At 42.4% G+C, this 17,004-nt stretch overlaps 1 protein-coding gene across 1 annotated transcript; it reads left to right on the forward strand.

Annotated features, from left to right (window-relative positions):
* The first annotated feature begins 1,049 nt into the window (after positions 1-1,049).
* Positions 1,050-16,323, forward strand: LOC132892137 (E3 ubiquitin-protein ligase TRIM39-like). Its single transcript, XM_060930532.1, has 6 exons — positions 1,050-1,637; positions 2,164-2,259; positions 2,353-2,583; positions 2,712-2,734; positions 2,821-2,939; positions 15,451-16,323. Exons 1-6 carry the CDS (start codon positions 1,239-1,241, stop codon positions 15,984-15,986), a joined length of 1,404 nt encoding a protein of 467 aa, XP_060786515.1. The 5' UTR covers positions 1,050-1,238; the 3' UTR covers positions 15,987-16,323.
* Positions 16,324-17,004: the final 681 nt, after the last annotated feature.

The raw sequence follows: 17,004 nt of genomic DNA on the forward strand, positions 1-17,004 counted from the left end.
AAGAGTGAGCCACAACCCATCCTTGCTTGCAAAGACTGAGCTTTTGGTGCTGCTCCTTTTATACCCAATCATGTGACCCATTAAGCTCCTCACTGTGAAATCTTCCAAAATGGTGTTACTTGAATATCCTATAAACTTTTCAGTCTTATTTTGCCTCCATCCCAACTTTTATATTTAATGTGTTGCAGGCATCAAATTCAAACTTCATTTATATTTACAAAATACAATTAAGTTTGTCAGTAAAACTATTGAAAATAATTTCTTTGTGCTTTTGTCAATTAAATAAAGATGCACGTGAATTAACAAATCACAGATTTTTGTTTTTATTGCATTTTGGAAAATATCCCTATTTTTCTGGAAATGAGGTTTGTATTTAAAAAAAAAATGTGAAAAATGTTACAACTGACCCCCTTCTATAAAACGGTTAATGCAACAAAATATCAGACAATATTATACAAATATGATGAATATCATTTTCCATACAATATTGGTAAATGTTTTCCATTTATGATCATCAACATCTTGCATCAGTTGTAGCACTACAGGATTTGCATCAACTGTGTTATGTAGAGTGAATATTATGAAAAACTATAAACTCAGTACAGTATGTGACTATTTGCCATTGCGCTGTTTCCTGTGGGTGTCTTTCTTATTCAGGTCTGAGGATAAGGTGCAGTATCATTTGCTGTTTATAAGAGCTTATAACTCTTCTGACTGAGATCCAGTTCATTCCACTGATGATTAGAGCATTCTGGGTCTTGTGTCCGAAACTGCAAGATCGACTTTAAATGATTCCAGAAGTGAAACATTATTTTCAGTTCAGAAGAGTGAAATTCATCACTGGATAAATTTGTCCCAAAATTACAGTTAATTCTCAGTGCTTAAACATAAGTAAGTGCCGTGTGCTGTTTCTGATGTAACTGAGGAGTGTAACAGGTCATAATGTGTCTCTCGAAAACTCCTCCTATTAAGGAAGTGCCAAGTCTGACACGACTGAAGTCCTTCATTAACAGCCTACAGTGTTCTGCTCTGGTGAGTTGAGATTTATTCTCAGTTTATGGAGAAATCTGTGTCTCATTTTCAGCACAGTGAAAGGAAGTGATGATTAACTGAACCTACAAAGTCATCTATTTAGCTTTAAAGAAACCTGAAATCAGGGTGTGATTACTTTTCACAGGAGTGAAAGTGAAACTCTGAGCATTCGGACAAGAGAGAACAACAATAGCAGCAAAAAAAAAATGGCTTCTAAGTTTTCAGAGGAGGATTTCTCCTGTCCTGTGTGCTGTGAAATCTTCAAGGATCCTGTTGTTCTGCACTGCAGTCACAGTGTGTGTAAAGTGTGTTTGCAGCAGTTCTGGGAGACCAAAGGATCCAGAGAATGTCCTGTTTGTAGAATGAAGTCATCTATGTTTGATCCTCCCATAAACCTGGCCTTAAAGAACCTGTGTGAGACTTTCTTACAGGAGAGAAGTCAGAGATCTTCATCAGGGTCTGAAACAGTCTGCAGTCTGCACAGTGAGAAACTCAAACTCTTCTGTCTGGATGATCAACAGCCGGTGTGTTTCGTGTGTCGAGATTCAAGAAAACACACAAAACACAAATTCTGCCCCATTGATGAGGTAGTAACAGACTGTAAGGTAAATAAAACGTACATATGAACTCATGGGTCACATGTGAACAAATGCTCATCTCACCTCATTATCTCTAGCCGCTTTATCCTGTTCTACAGGGTCGCAGGCAAGCTGGAGCCTATCCCAGCTGACTACAGGCGAAAGGCGGGGTACACCCTGGACAAGTCGCCAGGTCATCACAGGGCTGACACATAGACACAGACAACCATTCACACTCACATTCACACCTACGGTCAATTTAGAGTCACCAGTTAACCTAACCTGCATGTCTTTGGACTGTGGGGGAAACCGGAGCACCCGGAGGAAACCCACGCGGACACGGGGAGAACATGCAAACTCCGCACAGAAAGGCCCTCGCTGGCCACGGGGCTCGAACCTGGATCTTCTTGCTGTGAGGTGACAGCGCTAACCACTACACCACCGTGCCGCCCTGAACAAATGCTGACAATTACTTTGCAATCAGTTTAGTTCATCTGAGTTAAAGTAATATCTAAAACACAGAGACTCCATGCAGTGTGTTAATTTATTTCAGGAGAAGCTCAAAACTGCACTGAAGCCCCTACAGGAGAAACTGAAGATATTTAAAGACTGTAAACTGAACTGGAGTCAGACTGCAGAACATATAAAGGTTAGAATCAATAACATGGGTTTGATTATTATAATCATATTTTGTTTCATTGCATATTCACTGATGTCTCATTTGATTTCCTCTTCACTGCAGACTCAGGCCCAACACACAGAGCGTCAGATTAAGGAGGAGTTTGAGAAGCTTCACCAGTTTCTACGAGATGAAGAGGCAGTCAGGATCACTGCACTGAGAGAGGAAGAGGAGCAGAAGAGTCAGATGATGAAGGAGAAGATTGAGAAGCTGAGCAAAGATATATCATCTCTTTCAGACACAATCGGAGCCGTAGAAGAGGAGATGAGAGCTGAAGACATCTTGTTCTTAGACGTGAGGGTCATTTAGTCAGTATTTATACTGTGAGAAAGTAAAACTTCTTTCCATCACCAGAAATGTCACATTTCAGTGGTGTAAAAATGTAAATCATATCCACTGATGTTTGCTTTGTTGTTTTACAGAACTACAAGGCCACAGTGAAAAGGTGAGTGATGTGCTTCCTGTCTCTCTCATTCTCTGTGTTTCTGAATCCAAACCCACAGCAACACTGACTCCTGAATGTTTTTGCAGAGCCCAGAGCACACTGCAGCATCCAGAGGAGCTTTCAGGAGCACTGATCCATGTGGCAAAACATCTGGCCAATCTGCAGTTCAGAGTCTGGGAGAAGATGCAGTACACCGTCCAATACAGTAAGACATTGGCTTAGGTTTGGTATTAACATTGGTGGGGACATAAACCCAATGCCAACCCCCAGTGGTGCCAACTTCAGGTCAACATTATAGAGTCGCAATATTTTGCTCTGTTGTGTTCCACCAAAAGAGTATACATCATCTCTCCAAAGTCCAGACTTTTAAAATTTGAAGTTCAGAACTGTAATAATTCATGAATAATAATGATATGCAGTTCATTGTGCAGCATGGTGGTGTAGTGGCAAGGATGGATTATTGCACGGGCCTACTGGGCCCAGGCCCAGGGGCCCAAGGGCCAAGGGGGCCCTGAAGCCCAAGCCTCCGCACTACCATTTCAATATTACTTTTACAACATTATGCATCCCGATATCCTCTTGGGGCCCTGAAGCCATATAACACTGGTTATATTATGTACTTTGTCTTAATAGGGCCCCTCCATTATATGCCATGGGCTTTGTAATTCATCCCTGATATGTGAAAGGGGCCTCTCAATCAAATAGCATGGTGTGTGATACAGTGGGGCAAAAAAGTATTTATCAGTCACCAATTGTGCAAGTTCTCCCACTTAAAAAGATGAGAGAGGCCTGTAATTTTCATCATAGGTATACCTCAACTATGAGAGACAAAATGAGAAAAAAAAAATCCAGAAAATCATATTGTCTGATTTTTAAAGAATTTATTTGCCAATTATGGTGGAAAATAAGTATTTGGTCAATAACAAAAGTTCATCTCAATACTTTGTTATATACCCTTTGTTGGCAATGACAGAGGTCAAGCGTTTTCTGTATGTCTTCACAAGGTTTTCACACACTGTTGCTGGTATTTTGGCCCATTCCTCCATGCAGATCTCCTCTAGAGCAGTGATGTTTTGGGGCTGTTGCTGGGCAACACGGACTTTCAACTCCCTCCAAAGATTTTCTATGGGGTTGAGATCTGGAGACTGGCTAGGCCACTCCAGGACCTTGAAATGCTTCTTACAAAGCCACTCCTTCGTTGCCCGGGCGGTGTGTTTGGGATCATTGTCATGCTGAAAGACCCAGCCAGCTGGAAGACCCAGCTGAAAGACCTTTGTACCGCTGCTGATTTGTGTGCGAGTTGGGTGCCGCTGCAGCGGCGTGTGCGTTGTTGGGGGGGGGGCTTTCTTGTCATCTGGCCCAGGGGCCCACTGACTCATAATCCGTCCCTGAGGGGCCCTATATGACATACAGTGGGGCAAAAGAGTATTTAGTCAGCCACCAATTGTGCAAGTTCTCCCACTTAAAAAGATGAGAGAGGCCTGTAATTTTCATTATAGGTACACTTCAACTATGAGAGAAGTTCAAGGCATTCAAAGGCATTCTTCAATGCCCTTGCTGATGGAAGGTTTTCACTCAAAATACATGGCCCCATTCATTCTTTCCTTTACACAGATCCAGGGGCGTCAGAAGCATTTTTAATGTGGTGGGGACACACTGGCGGGGGGTGTGGGGGGTCTGGTCCCCCAGAATATTTATTAATTAATTAGATGCCATTTCCTGCATTCTGGTGTATTTTTAACAGGTTGTTAAACACCTAATTTTACCTACAAAAGTCACTTAATTCAATGACTATTTTAGAGACTCAACAATAAGTCCTCATTCAACTAGTCCATATATTCATCAGCCTGTTTTTAAACCCACTGCTCTGCCGAAGATAATGAGATGAATGTGACACAGTTTATCACCAACAATGACTTTATGGGTGCATTTTACTTTTTATTTTGTGTTTCCTTTTTTATTTAGTTTTAGATGTAACACAACATGCCACTGTGCCAAGCAATAGTGTCACTCAACTGTATGTTTAAAAATAAGAATATTCATAATTTCACACAATGAACAGGCATGACATGGCATCATGCAAACTTCATAACACAAAATCACACTGTGTCAAGCAACGGTGACACACAAAAAACAACTTCACACAATGAACAGGTGCAATTTTGTTCACCACCAACAGTGACTTTAGTGGGTGCATTTTACTTTTTTCCGATTTAGTGATACTCATAACAAAAATGGCATGGCATCATGCAGTCTTCATAACACAAAATTACACTGGGTCAAGCAATGACACATAAAAGAGAACTTCACACAATAAGCAAGTGCAGTTTTGTCAACCTACATGCAATGGTGGTACTACAGTAACATTTACAGATCAGTATAACAAATAGATTTATAGATAGAACTCCTTCTTACATTGGTGCCACCACAATTTCTACCACTTCATAACTTTTATCCCCCTTTCCTTCACAATCCACCTGGAATAACATCCGTCTCTCGCCATTGCTTTCCTTTCTACTATTCCTTCCCCATACACTGATTTCCCATCTTACTTTCCAGAAAACTGGCAAAGACCAGACAAAACAAGTTCTTCAAATCACAACAGGGAATCAATAAATATCATCAGAGCAGACTTGACCTCATTCTTGGCATTACAGTAAGGCAGGCCAACTGGGTTTGAATTAAATGATAGCTAACATTAAGCTAGCTGATACATCTCCTAGCACTAACATTTCCATTGGGACAAAAAAAAAAAAACCCTGTCCTGTGGGGAAATTCTGACTGACTTTCTGCTGCTTTGTAAAGAATGTCCTTATGTCCATTGTGTCTGGGGAGGAGCAAATACTGCAAACAATTCACCATCAACCAAGAATACCCCATTAGGCTAAGCTTATTTCATTGTTTAGTTGAACATTAATTTAACGTGGCCTAGGGTTAATTTTGAGAGCAGATAACAAAAGAATAAGGTTTTAGCAAAAGCTAGCCATTGTGAGGTGGCAATGTGGCTGACGTCACCTCCTCCACTCTCGAGCAGCTGCACCAACATGTCTCTGCTCGCGCTGAGATTTGCTTGCACGCGGTGAGTTGTTGTTGGGAACGCCCGGAAAACCCGGAGTGGATTTTCAGTGGTCTGTGTATTCTCTTATCGATCAAGTGGAATGGATTCTTTCACAAAGCAATAGAAACGGCGCTGGGTGAACTCATATTTTATGTTAAATGTGGGGGGGGGGGGGGGTCCAAACGAAGAGTTTTGAAATATGAGGGGGACATGTCCCCTTCACATTCAATGGTGGCGACGCCCATGCACAGATCAGTCGTCCTGGTCCCTTTGCAGAAAAACAGCCCCAAAGCATGATGTTTCCACCCCCATGCTTCACAGTCGGTATGGTGTTCTTTGGATGCAACTCAGCATTCTTTCTCCTCCAAACACGACAAGTTGAGTTTTTACCAAAACATTCTATTTTGGTTTCATCTGACATTTTCCCAATCCTCTTCTGGATCATCCAAATGCTCTCTAGCAAACTTCAGATGGGCCTGGACATGTACTGGCTTAAGCAGGGGGACACATCTGGCACTGCAGGCTTTGAGTCCCTGGCGGCGTAGTGTGTTACTGATGGTAGCCTTTGTTACTTTGGTCCCTGCTCTCTGCAGGTCATTCACTAGGTCCCCCCGTGTGGCTCTGGGATTTTCGCTCACTGTTCTTGTGATCATTTTGACCCCATGGGGTGAGATCTTGCGTGGAGCCCCAGATCGAGGGAGATTATCAGTGGTCTTGTATGTCTTCCATTTTCTAATAATTGCTCCCACAGTTGATTTCTTCACACCAAGCTGCTTACCTATTGCAGATTCAGTCTTCCCAGCCTGGTGCAGGTCTACAATTTTGTTTCTGGTGTCCTTTGACAGCTCTTTGGTCTTGGCCATAGTGGAGTTTGGAGTGTGACTGTTTGAGGTTGTGGACAGGTGTCTTTTATACTGATAATGAGTTCAAACAGGTGCCATTAATACAGGTAACGAGTGGAGGACAGAGGAGCCTCTTAAAGAAGTTGTTACAGGTCTGTGAGAGCCAGAAATCTTGCTTGTTTGTAGGTGACCAAATACTTATTTTACCGAGGAATTTACCAATTAATTCATTAAAAATCCTACAATGTGATTTCCTGGATTCTTTCCCCCCATTCTGTCTCTCATAGTTGAAGCGTACCTATGATGAAAATTACAGGCCTCTCTCATCTTTTTAAGTGGGAGAACTTGCACAATTGGTGGCTGACTAAATACTTTTTTGCCCCACTGTATGTCATATAGGGCCCCTCAGGGACGGATTATGAGTCCGTGGGCCCCTGGGCCAGACTACGAGAAAGGGCCCCCCCCAACAACACACACGCCGCTGCAGCGGCACCCAACTCGCACACAAATCAGCAGCGGTACAAAGGTTGCGCTAAAAACTATACTACATTTTTTTATTCATGAAACATCACTTTTTGAACAAACAACTCACACAGAATATCTGACCTGAAACGTAAGCTATATGTAATGGTAACGTATATCAAACGAATAACTTTATGTCAGCCAAGAAATCGCTAATTCCTATTCACATATTAAATGCATCTCTTCCAGACTTTGTGCTGCACGAATTTATGTACAATGTCATTAAAGTCCAACGACTTGGTCAGCTCACTCTCGATGGCCATCACAGAAAGCCAGCAGAGACGTTCTTGTTTCATCTTTGTCCTTAATTCATTTTTAATTCAACCCAAAAGAGAGAATGATCGCTCTCCTTCGTAGTTGGTAACAGGCAGTGTGAGGAATAACCGAAGCGCAACGTATACGTTCAGAAACATAGACTCAAGGCCATACTCCAAAATAAGTCTGAGCAGTCCTTTTGGGCTTGTGTCATCCCCAGCCTTGATGAATGACCTCAGTTGGATTAGTTCGTCGCCTAAACATTCACCCAGATCAGATGGGTAGGCAGATGCCAGAACACTGGCCTTCTGCATCACTGAGGCATCCGATTCAGTCTTTTCGAGGAAAAGCACACTGAACAAGTCATACAAGTCCCTGTATGCCTCCAGACGGTGTTGGAGGCTCTGTGTGAGTCTGTCGATGGCAACATTAAAGTCTCTATTTGAAATGTGCGTTTCCCCCCAAACTCAATGCCCTCTTCTGCTGTTTCGTCAGCAAAGGTTTTGTGTCTCTTTCGATGACAAATGTCATGCTTGTACACCTGACTGACACCAGGCACACTCAACGCGGCCCTCTCAAATTCCTCAAATTGATCCCTCTGTGCAGTAATGAAATGACGCAGTGACTCCAACGCTCTAACAGCACACTCAAGTGAGACATCACTGTGCTGCAAAATAGTGCTAGTTGCATGGAATCATGACAATATTGTATCCCAAAACTTGGCCATGAATGCAATCTCCAGTGTCTCAAACTGCTTACAGAGTGAACGTGCTTCTGAACAGGTCATCCATATCCGTGGAAAAAAGCTTTACCCTTTCGTGCAACTGCTGGTAATTTTGCCACAATGCCTTTGTTGATTCCGCTCAGCAGCTCCAGCATGTGCTAGAGAGGGATTTCAAAGTAAGCTCTAAGCGAGTGTCAGAATCTCCGAATACTTTGGCCCATCGATGCGTGGAGGCAGCAGCGAATTTGTACAGAGACTGCAAAAAATCAAAATAATTGCCAACCGCATCGCTACAGTCCTCAATACTGTTAACTCTGACCAGGTTTAAAGAATGGGCTGCACATGGGACATAGTGAATCACTGGATTCTTCTTTTTTAGGTGGGCTTGCAATCCGCTATATTTTCCACTCATGTTACTCGCATTATCATACGACTGTCCACGGCAGTTTGCAAGATCTAGACCAAGTTGATGCACCATTGAGATAACACAATCAGCTAAGCTTTCTCCTCTGTGACTATTGATGGGCTCAAATCCAACAAAGCACTCCCCTATGTGGCCTGTTTCACTCACGAATCTAAAAATGAATGTGAGCTGGTCTACGTGGGATAAATGAGGGGTCGAGTCAGCTATTACAGAGAAATACTTGGCATCACGTAATTCCTTCATAATAGTTTGCCTTGTTTTCTGTCCCATGAGTTCTATGAACTCGTCACAGACTGTTGAGGATAAATAGGAGACGCTGCCACAGCCCTTCTGCCCAAACTTTCTGATGTGCTCTGCCAAGAACGAGTCAAACTGCGCTAACAATTCTAAAGTGCCCAAGTAATTCCCATTGTGGGGTGAGCCTAGTAGTTCATCTTGTCGCCTAAATGCAAGTCCTCTGTCCCCCAAGAACTTGGTAACAGAGACAACTCTCTTGAGCACCTCTCTCCAATACTGCCTCTCCCCCTCTATTTGCATCATCAGTCCAATGTCCACGGTAGCTGCTGCTGTTGTCCGATGATGCAACGCGATCATACAGGCCAGATGTTCTGCACTTCTCTCATGTTCTCCAATCCGCTCTGGATGTTTCCAGTCGGAATAACCAGCGACGAATTAATGTGATTTAGACGAAAACAATTTACACGCAAAATAGTAAATATTTCCTGTGGACGGAGAATATGTGATCCACTCTCTACTGACGACTTGGCCATTTGGCAACATGCATTTGAGCTGGTCGTTTGTTAGAACACAAGTCTTGCCACCTATTCCACTGTCTCTTGCAGAGGCAGGATAACTTACCCTCCTGTTTTGAAACACTTTGACCCCTCTGTCAATGAGCGCTGCTTTAGCCCTGTCACTTTGACTGTCCTCCCGGCAAGCTGGGTCAGTAACAGTCTCAAACCACGATGACGCCCCTTGCTCCTCTCTTGCGTTAAGACATGGTAACTGACACTCCTGTACATTGCTAGCAGAGGTAACCTGCCTTTGGTCCCCCTCTACTGTCTTGTTCTTCTCCTCCTTCCCTGCTTCAGCTGGCATAACACTGCTGCTGTTGCTGCTACTGCTACTGCTGCTGCCTGGCTGTCTCTCGTCACCATGTCCTCCTGTTATCCCTCCATATGTCTGCTCATTGTCCTCCTCATTGCCCTCCTCCTCCCTCACTTCTGTTAGCATAACATCACTGCTGCTGCTGTTACCTGCCAGTCTGTCTTCATCAAATTTAGCTCTTTTCCCTCCAATGTTTTCATCATTTATTGTAGAATTCTTAAAAAAAATTAAAATTCTAGGAACTTGATTTAAAATCTTAGCTTCTCTCAAATCTTTCATGAATATTCATGACATGTAAATGTATTACCTCTGATTGGCTAACAGCACTGTGACGCTCCCTCCAGTGGGTCAGAACAAGCGAATGTGGGTGTCTTTGTAAAAACTGTTTTGATTGGCTATTATGGTCTCGACATCGATGTTTTGACCAATAACAATGTAGATAACACAAATTTTATATCACATTCAAAGAGATTTAAACGAGACTAAAGATGGCGACTTACAAATAATGTGTAAACATCGTTGGAGTTAATAAAGTTTGAACAGCATGAAGGAACATACCCCAACCCCCTGAAATTAATTTTTAAAAAAAATTCTCAACGGATTTGGTATAATATAAAAAGGTCGTTTTTTTACTCAGAAAAAGCGGAAATCCGCCGAAAAGCGGAAAACTCTCATCCCTGCCTAGCTTGTGACCATGTCATGCATGCTAATGTGGAGAATATGAACATGCTATTTTGTAACAAAAACCTTCGAACAAAAAGTTCATGTTTTACTTACAGCTTGTGAGCTGGTGGTCGATCGTCTTGATGGTACAGATCCAGGGATTAAAAACAACCTCGAAGCAAAACCACTACTGAAGGCACTGAAGTTTGAAAAGTCACTGTGGTTGAAATGATCAGAACACAGTACTAACGTTGCATTATACTTCGCTGGTGGTGTTCCAAAGATAAATTCCAAACATTTCTTCTTCAGCTCTTCTATCTTGGGCAAGAAATGCAACGTTGATGTGTTACTGCCGCAAATACTGTAACACAGGCACGAACTTGTTCAGCCATGTTTTCAACTTGCTGTTAGGTCCTCTTCGTTAGCTACTGACGAGATGGGCTCTGCTATCTCTCCTCGCGCTTAAATCCGAACTTTCTTCCCGTGGGCGGTCGCAAGCCAAGGTGGGCGAGGCCATGACTACTAATTTTTGAACTTACGTAAGTTCGTAGGGCTTTTTCTGATTCACTCGTTTTTCCGACTATTTTCTTTCATAAGCTAGTACAGGGAATGGGAGTAGAATTACATTTTCACATGCAGCATGCATATGCAACTCGGAGTGAACTATGGTATTTCAAAAAGAGCTAGTATTAAACGTTTTTGGTGGAATGGCACCTTTAACTTGCGCTTAGCTGCTCCACTTAATACCCGCCGCTCCATGATCTTGCATTGACTTAATCATTAGTACTGTAAATGTTCACCTGCCTGTCAAGTTTTCTAACTAGCGCCCCCTATTGACAAATCCAGTTATAGCCTACAAACTATTTTCAGTAAGCTAACAGACTAGCTGTGTCCTAGACGTAAACAGAACTGAATTACTTTTACATATTACTGTACAGAAGCAATTAAAAGTAATTCAAACAAAAGAGACTTACTTAAACACCAGTATGCATTGCGTTGGTATGGCGGTGTAGGTACCGCCTGTCTCGTCTTTTAGGACTACAACTCCCATCAATAACTTCCGTGGTGACCTACGTCATGCCTGGGCGGGATCACCTACGTCACATCCTCCATGAAGCCATAAGTAATTGAGCAAACTTCTGTTCTATCTCTTTTGGTGCCGCGTGAGATCAGCACACGGACACAAGGAGATCCGCTCCTCTGAGCACCCAAGATAAAGATGTCTTTCTCCTGAGCAAAATAATGCAGTGCGGTTTTTGTTTACCATTGGCCACGGTAGAGCTACTTAAATCGTGCTATCTCTCTCTCTCGGTTGAGCTACAGCTGGTTTGTTTGTCTACTATCTGTAACGTTACGACTGCCGCCCAAGCAGTTTAATTAAAAGTTAGAAGCGACTGGATTCCTTCTAACTAAATCGCTGTGCACATTGTTGATCAGAGACTTTCCTTCACGAACGACAAGCGTCGGACCAAGAAATTCTCTGCACCTTCCATGGAATCAACTCACGTGCTCCTGTGGACTCCAAAAGTCTCGGAACATTCTCTATAATCTTGCACTGGAAGCAAGATACTGAAGTAAGGCTGGCATTTTTGGGCAGAAACTAGTCTTAGGAATTAGCTTTATGAAGTAGTGTGAATTTAAACTCAGGAACAGTTTAATTGTGCACACTGGTTTTGTGTTCTACATTGTTCTGTGTTCTCTCAGTTGTTTGTTTAATAGATAGGCTTTTGCATGCTCTCTATTCCTTCCTAACACCTTTAATTTCATTATTACACATATTTTGACCTCATCAAGACTTCAGTGGAATTAGTAATGTTATAAGCTAGTGGAGTTAGCTACCATGGCTAATTTGTTTTGTCTCATTAGCTAGCAACCCAGAGCTAATTCTTTTGTCCCCACCACGTGGTCACACAAACACACCTTAGCTAGCAACCCAGAGATAATTCTTTTGTTTTAGGCCACAGGCCTCACAAACACACCTTAGCTAGCAACCCAGAGCTAATTATTTTGTCCCCACCACGTGGTCTCACACACACACAAACACACCTTAGCTAGCAACCCAGAGCTAATTCTTTTGTCCCCACCACATGGTCACACACACACAAACACACCTTAGCTAGCAACCCAGAGCTAATTCTTTTGTTTTAGGCCACAGGCCTCACAAACACACCTTAGCTAGCAACCCAGAGCTAATTCTTTTGTCCCCACCACGTGGTCACACACACACAAACACACCTTAGCTAGCAACCCAGAGCTAATTCTTTTGTCTTAGGCCACAGGCCTCACAAACACACCTTAGCTAGCAACCCAGAGCTTTTTTTCTGGGCCCTAATTGAGGGGCCCTTTTCCGATACCAAGGATGAATAGCGTACACAACCTGTGGTTCAGGGGCCGGGTGGTTAGCACTATTGCTTCACAGCAAGAAGGTCCTGGGTTCAAGTCCAGTGGCCGACGAGGGCCTTTCTGTGTGGAGTTTGCATGTTCTCCCCGTGTATGCGTGGGTTTCCTCCGGGTGTTCCGGTTTCCCCCAAAGACATGCAGGTTAGGCTAATTGGTGGCTCTAAATTGACCGTAGGTGTGAATGTGAGTGTGAATGGTTGTTTGTCTCTGTGTCAGCCCTGTAGAACAGGATAAGCGGCTACAGATAATGGATGGATGCAATTCATTTGAGTAATTGCAAATCTTGCATGTGATGATTAACCACGGCTCGAAATTCGCAGTGGTCAGGTCGCCCGAGACGAATTAATTTATCATTTGGCGGGTAATTCCTATTATTAGCCAGCCCGGCTGGCTAGTTGAAAATAAAAAAATATATATATGAAGCGTAGATTCAGACACACCGTCAACTAAAGCCACCACATATTAAGCGTGTGCCGTGTCTGTGTAAATCGATGCGTTTATCGGCAGGACGGAAAATATCGAAGAATTCCGAATCATATCGTGTACGAGTCAGGCTGTCGTTTTTTTCACTACTGCGCATGCATACAGTATAACGCATCTCATTGAATATCGCGGTAATCATGTTATCAAATTCAATAGATGTGGCCACATTATCACCCATTTAAACACGTGTTTTTGTTGTTGTTTACATCTACATCTGCCAAAGCTACGTTGAGATGTGGAATTTTCTGAAAGGTGTACAGAAACCGCCTGAGACGGGGACGAAGCGACCTCGGTCTGAAGAGGAGAAAAAGGCCGCTGATAAAGCGTACGAGAAGGAGAAACGACAAAGGACTTATAAGCAAACGTGGGAGCAGGGTAGGCCTTGGCTGCAATACTATGCGACCGCCTGTCTGATGTATTGCACGCCGTGCTCTGATTTTTACAAGAGCCGACACATCAGTAAAAAGTCAGTCTTTGTAGAGGGCAGTGCAAATTTTAAATTTGAGAGCGTTGTCACACACAAGGGCAGTGAAAACCACCGCCTTGCTGTGGCTGCTGAAACTGCCCGTACAGCTACTATTGGCACCAACCCGGCCGAAAAAATTATTCAGACGTTGAATAAAGTAATGTTTGATAGACTAATGATCATGTTTAGAACTAGTCCACTTGTTATATTATAATTTTGGAGCTGGATATTTTTTTGGATTGATTGATATTGTGGTGCTCAAGTCTATTTTTGTATTTTTATGGACTAATTAATTTTTTTTCAAGTTGATTCCTAGTCAATATGAAGCTCCTAATGCTTTTTCTCTCATAAATGGTTAAATACAGAAAGCATGTTGGACATATTTTGGGTGCTATAGTCATGATAGTAGGCAGCACGGTGGTGTAGTAGTTAGCGCTGTTGCCTCACAGCAAGAAGGTCCGGGTTCGAGCCCCTTCGCCGGCGAGGGCCTTTCTGTGCGGAGTTTGCATGTTCTTCCCGTGTCCACGTGGGTTTCCTCCGGGTGCTCCGGTTTCCCCCACAGTCCAAAGACATGCAGGTTAGGTTAACTGGTGACTCTAAATTGACCGTAGGTGTGAACGTGAGTGTGAATGGTTGTCTGTGTCTATGTGTCAGCCCTGTGATGACCTGGCGACTTGTCCAGGGTGTACCCCGCCTTTCGCCCATAGTCAGCTGGGATAGGCTCCAGCTTGCCTGCGACCCTGTAGAAGGATAAAGCGGCTAGAGATAATGAGATGAGATGAGACAACAGTATCAAAATACTCGGGTCTTGAAGTAAATGCACATTAGTCATGAACAGTGGTAACTACTCTCTTTTGTGTTATTTTTGACAGAAGTAAAATTCATCCATGAATAAATTTTGGCCAGTTGATTTTCTGTTTGGCGAGTTACTTTGGAAGGTAACTGGTCCGGCTGGCTGGTGAAAAAAATATATGAATTTCTAGGCCTGTTAACTCATTCTACCAATTTGCAAATGTGTTTTACAAGCGAATAATGCATTGACTGTCGGGAGGGTGTATGTTCCTTTCCCTCATAAATGGAAGTAAAACACATCTGGAGCCTTAAACACTGCGTTCCATGAGGCTGGCAGGGGGAGTCGGCTCTCTTCTGTGGGATCTTTCACTAGTGTTAGAATGCTAGTTTAAGCTGATATGTGATCGATCTAACGGTAAAACAGGACGAGGGCTCGAGAACCTTTTTGACACGTTGAAAGGTTACAATTTTACGTGGCAACAGAATGTATCTGAATTCTGATTGGTTGTTGTGTCTGAATTCTGATTGGCTGTTGTTATATTATTGCCCTTCTGTTGTCTTCTTGAGCGGAGGGGGGGAGGGGGAGGAGGGAGTGACAGGGTTCTACAGAGAAAAGTTTTTGCCCCCGCTTTCAAATGAAGCCCCTCGAGAACCAATCAGTTCAGTGGATGTGTGTTCTCGGTATGGGACGTTTTCAAAAGAGAGGCGGGAGGAACCAAAGATTTCTGATCCAGAAGGCAGAGACTGTTTTGCTTTTTACGTGAAAATGTTTGAGAGCGAATATTCGTGAGCGAATTTTGCATGCTGTTTCACCCAGTGGAAACCTACAGGAACCATTTGTGTACCGCGATTTTTTTTTCTTCAATCAGAAATATTGGTCGGGACACGCCCATACTGTCCATACCCAATTCTACACCTCTGCAGTAAGACTCTTAACTCTGTGTGTGTGTGTGTGTGTGTGTGTGTGTGTGTGTTTTCAGCACCTGTAACTCTGGACCCCAACACTGCTCATCCTGAACTCATTGTATCTGATGATCTGAAAAGTGTGAGATGCAGCGATGAGGAACAGAAACTTCCTGATAATCCAGAGAGATTTGATAAATATCGGTGGATCCTGGGATCTGAGGGCTTTAACTCAGGGACACACTGCTGGGATGTGGAAGTTGAAGACTGTACAGAGTGGTTTGTGGGTGTGATGACAGAATCTGCTCAGAGGAAGGGGGTGATATTCTCCAGAAGTGGAATCTGGTGTGTGGGGTATTATGGTGATAAATATCGCGCAGTTTCTACACCAGATACAGTCACTCAGCTCTCAGTAGCACAGACACTCCAGAGGATCAGAGTGAAGCTGGACTGGGACAGAGGAAAACTGTCATTCTCCGACCCTCTCACTAACACACACTTACACACTTTCACACACACATTTACTGATAAATTACTGCCATTCCTATGTGTTACTGGTTCCCTAAAGATCCTCCCACTTGAGTGCTCTGTAAGAGTGAATCAGATCAGTTAGCATTGATGTTGTTTTATTGCAGTTCATTAATACAATACTGCAGATTAAAAGATTAGTGTTCTTTGTGTAAATCTTTTTTCCCCCTTTTGGAAACCCTGAAGCACACACTGTGATTTATTTTTTCAGGTGAATCAACTCAAAATATTGACAGAATATCTTGAAATAATGAATTAACTCAAATAATAAGATATCTTAAAATATATTATGATATATTTTGAAAGCACGAGGAAGTCAAAATAAGTGAAATAATGACACACTGTCTTGAAATAACAAGGTATTGACTCAAAATAATTACTCAGCGTTGAATTAAAATCACAAAAGTGTGTTTAAATGCAGAATGAGCTGAAAAGAATTTTATTTTATTTATCTTTTAAATAGTTTAAATAAACTGAGAATTTGTTTTAGTTTATTCTCAGTAAATGTCTTTACTGTATTTGTACTTGTTTGCATTTGCTGTTAATCTTGGATTAAGTGTGTGTGTGTGTAACTGTGCAGTGGAGGAGAATTCAAGCTCTAAGTTTCCCTCCACCAGCAGTTTGTGGTTTTGTAAAGATCAGATGGATTTGTATGTTAATGCTGCATTAGGTGATGATTCACAAGTTTAAATCAATTCTGAGTGAAATAAATTCACTTTGTTCATTCTGATATTAAACACTGTTAATCTGCAGAATAGGACAATTAAAATATGCACAAATAAATATATCTGTAATCTGTGTAATGTTTATTATTAACAGTTAAAATGTTCATGATGTGCACAGTTATATATTTGTACAGATGTGTGCAGTGGTGGTTGTTATCTTCATGATTAGTATCAGGGATGTGTTCAGTTTAATGTGTGTGTAAGTGATCACTGAGAGGATGTGGAAGAGAGAGAGGCAGGTGAGAGAGTCAGTCATTAAAGGTGTTAAAAGCAACAATTTTCTCAATGTTCTCTATCGTCATTTAACCGCAAGTTATATTTTACTCTCATCCATTATCCCTGGCTGCTGTATCATATGGGTTAAATCATGACAAGATC

Source organism: Neoarius graeffei, chromosome 9 (genome assembly GCF_027579695.1).
Source record: "Neoarius graeffei isolate fNeoGra1 chromosome 9, fNeoGra1.pri, whole genome shotgun sequence".
NCBI classification, from domain to species: domain Eukaryota; kingdom Metazoa; phylum Chordata; class Actinopteri; order Siluriformes; family Ariidae; genus Neoarius; species Neoarius graeffei.